The sequence below is a fragment of the Athene cunicularia genome (assembly GCF_003259725.1).
Source record: "Athene cunicularia isolate RWA chromosome 6 unlocalized genomic scaffold, athCun1 chr6_part1, whole genome shotgun sequence".
NCBI lineage: Eukaryota > Metazoa > Chordata > Aves > Strigiformes > Strigidae > Athene > Athene cunicularia.
The window spans coordinates 13360402-13362953 of NW_020799105.1; the positions used below are offsets into that span (position 1 = coordinate 13360402).

Below are 2552 nucleotides of genomic sequence, written 5' to 3' on the forward strand. Positions count from 1 at the left end.
GGGGCCTCGGGGCGAGGCTCCTCACTGGCCGGGCCCGCACCCTGGGCCCCCCCAGCCGCCGCCATCCGCCCCACGCCGCCGCCACCAGCACGTTTACAACCGTCTCTTAGGAACAAGAAGGGCTTCGGCCATTAGCTGAGAACGCCTCCCGCCAGGCTTCAACCAGGCCGCTGATTGGCCAGCGCCCGCGCGCCGACCAGCCGACGAGCACGGGCTGGGATTTAAAGGGCCAGCAGCGCTAGAGCAGGGGCGGGTTCTCTGCAGTGTATCCAGCCCTCCTCACACAGGCACTGACCTATGCCTGTTGGGGTAATCCTGCCTGGGGGTCGCTGCTATCTGTGGTCTTTAACCTGGGTAGTCGCTGCAGCTGGGCCTAGAAAGCAGGTGGTGGTGTGGGGCATAGAAGTGAGGCAGCCTTGGGGGTGATCGCAGGTCTCTTCCCTCGGCTATCCCACGAGTCCGTGCTGCTTCTGTTCCAGCAACATTTGGCCTCTCCCTTGATGAGGCAGCTGTACCTGTTCTGGCCTTGCTTCTGTCATTTTTTCTTTCATGAGGTACCACAGTTGTTCTTGGGATGTGTAACACAGCACTCCTGAAGCTTCAAAGAGAGCTGAGAGAAGAAGCTGACCACGGGAGAGAAGAGCTACAGTCTTTATATACTTACAGCTTTTAGCATGGTAACTCAGTAAGAACCTTTCAAGTATTTCCAAAGCAAATTTAGCAAGAGCATCTCCTTTTCCCTTTCCTGAAGAGAGAAATGTTATTTATAGTGTCTAACGTTGTGTTAGTTCATTATTACTTATATGTACAGTGACAGTGTGCAGTTTTGCAATACTGCCATGCACTCACAGCACTGTGGAGCAATGATGGAGAGTGGAACTCCTGTCCAGAGGCAGCAGGACAAGCCTGTACCTTATCTCTTTTCTCTGCAGGTGCTCTGTATGCCACGCAAAACCAAGATAGCATGAGGAAACAGGTTTATTTTTCCATACTGTCTTTGAGGGGCTATTGTAGCAGCCAGATCTTATGATGCTGCTTTGAGATCCTGTGTGCCTGTCTGGGTTGTGAGTTAGCAGACCGCCTGTGGTGTTCTTAATTGCGAAAAGGAACTTCAAATGAATTTTCTCTTTTTTCATGACCCAAAATTTTGTTCAATCTTTCCTAAGGGCAGGCACTCAGAGGTATGAGAAATATGTCCTCTAACACATTTTTTTTTAATGTCAGGAGAAATTATTTTGTTGGCAAAGGACATCTTATGTACAGCTTCTGTTTGCCTAGGGCATTGCAGGCTTGTGCAATGAATTGCCACTCCTTTTCACTGTTGAGATGCATATTAATTACATAAACAGCAATGACTTAACAAATATCATGTTGTTGTTCTATTCAGATGGATAATGGTGTCAGGTTCATGGTCACTTTACTAGTGGCCACCTCAGTGTTTGCTTGCAGGAGAGATCACCACAGAAAATACTGGTCTTTGTGACGTGTCTGAGGCCCAACTCCAGTAACAAAATTAAACCAAAAGTCACCAACAGGCAAAACTTTCTCACTGTGCAAGCACAGGTCCACTGATGAGACTAGAGAAGCTCCCATTCCTCTATTAGCCTTGGGCGGTTGACAGACATGTCCATCTCCAGAAGGGCCAGGAATTTCTTTCCCTTTGGCAAGGGCTGCCCCAGCCCCTTGGTGCCTACAAACATGCTGTTTCCTAAATACTGTGCAGCTCTAACCTGAAGGTTGGGTGGAAGTGTGTGGAGCCCCAGGAAGGGAAGCATTTTATTTCTGGGACCCTAGATCAACCCAGGCACTGTGTAAAATGCATTAAGAGGAAAGCTCTTCTGTTTCTATTATTATACCCCAGAAAAGGCTGGTACAAGAAAGGCCCTGGTGCCCTCACCTCAACTGAAGAGGAAGCAAAAGGGATGGAGAGGACTTCAGTCCATATTTGGTTCTCTTTTGCTCTGTGCACACACTGATGATCCCACTGGTCATGTCTGCAGAAGCAAGCATGAATCCTTCTATGATTGCAAGGTAGCAATTAAATTAAATCTGATGTTTGCTGCACCCCCTTATCTGTTAGGTTATCTGTTGTCCCCTCTTGGGTTTTGAAGCAGAAGAGCTGCAGGATAAAAACCCTTCTTGTTATCCTCAAGGTGGGACTGGATCGGGTTTTGAAGGGCGATAGGGGATGCAGTGCTGCCGTAGTGGAAGAAGGCCCTGCTTGGGGAGGAGGCAGCGAGGGAAGCAGAGGGAGACCTGGTGCCTCACCAGCTGCTGGAGGCGCACTTGAAAAAAAATAGTCATAAACGGTGAAGTTTTGCCATTTAAATGGAAGTGCCAGCTGGGGTGGGGTTATGCTGTGGTTATAAAGAAGAGAGCAGCTTAATAGTGCAGGTCCCAGCGAGCGGGTCAGCATCCCCAGCGGGGACGAGGGACGACAGCCAGCTCAAGGAGGGCCCACCGGGGTGCACGACGCTCCTGCCCCCGAAACCCAAGGCTTCCCCTCTCCGTGGGGGCCGGCCACCCGAGGCCAGGGGCCGACAGCCCCGGGG

The 2552-nt window shown here is 50.5% G+C and overlaps 1 protein-coding gene across 6 annotated transcripts in view; it reads right to left on the reverse strand.

Annotated features, from left to right (window-relative positions):
* The window catches only part of CFAP43 (cilia and flagella associated protein 43), a 50714-nt gene extending 50633 nt beyond the window's left edge, over positions 1–81 (reverse strand). For all 6 annotated transcript variants that reach the window (XM_026851124.1, XM_026851127.1, XM_026851125.1 and 3 more), the window contains exon 1: positions 7–81. In XM_026851124.1, the coding sequence (XP_026706925.1) occupies positions 7–65 (59 nt within the window). In that variant the 5' untranslated portion in view covers positions 66–81. The remainder of the gene's footprint in view (positions 1–6) is intronic.
* Between the last annotated feature and the right edge of the window lie 2471 nt (positions 82–2552).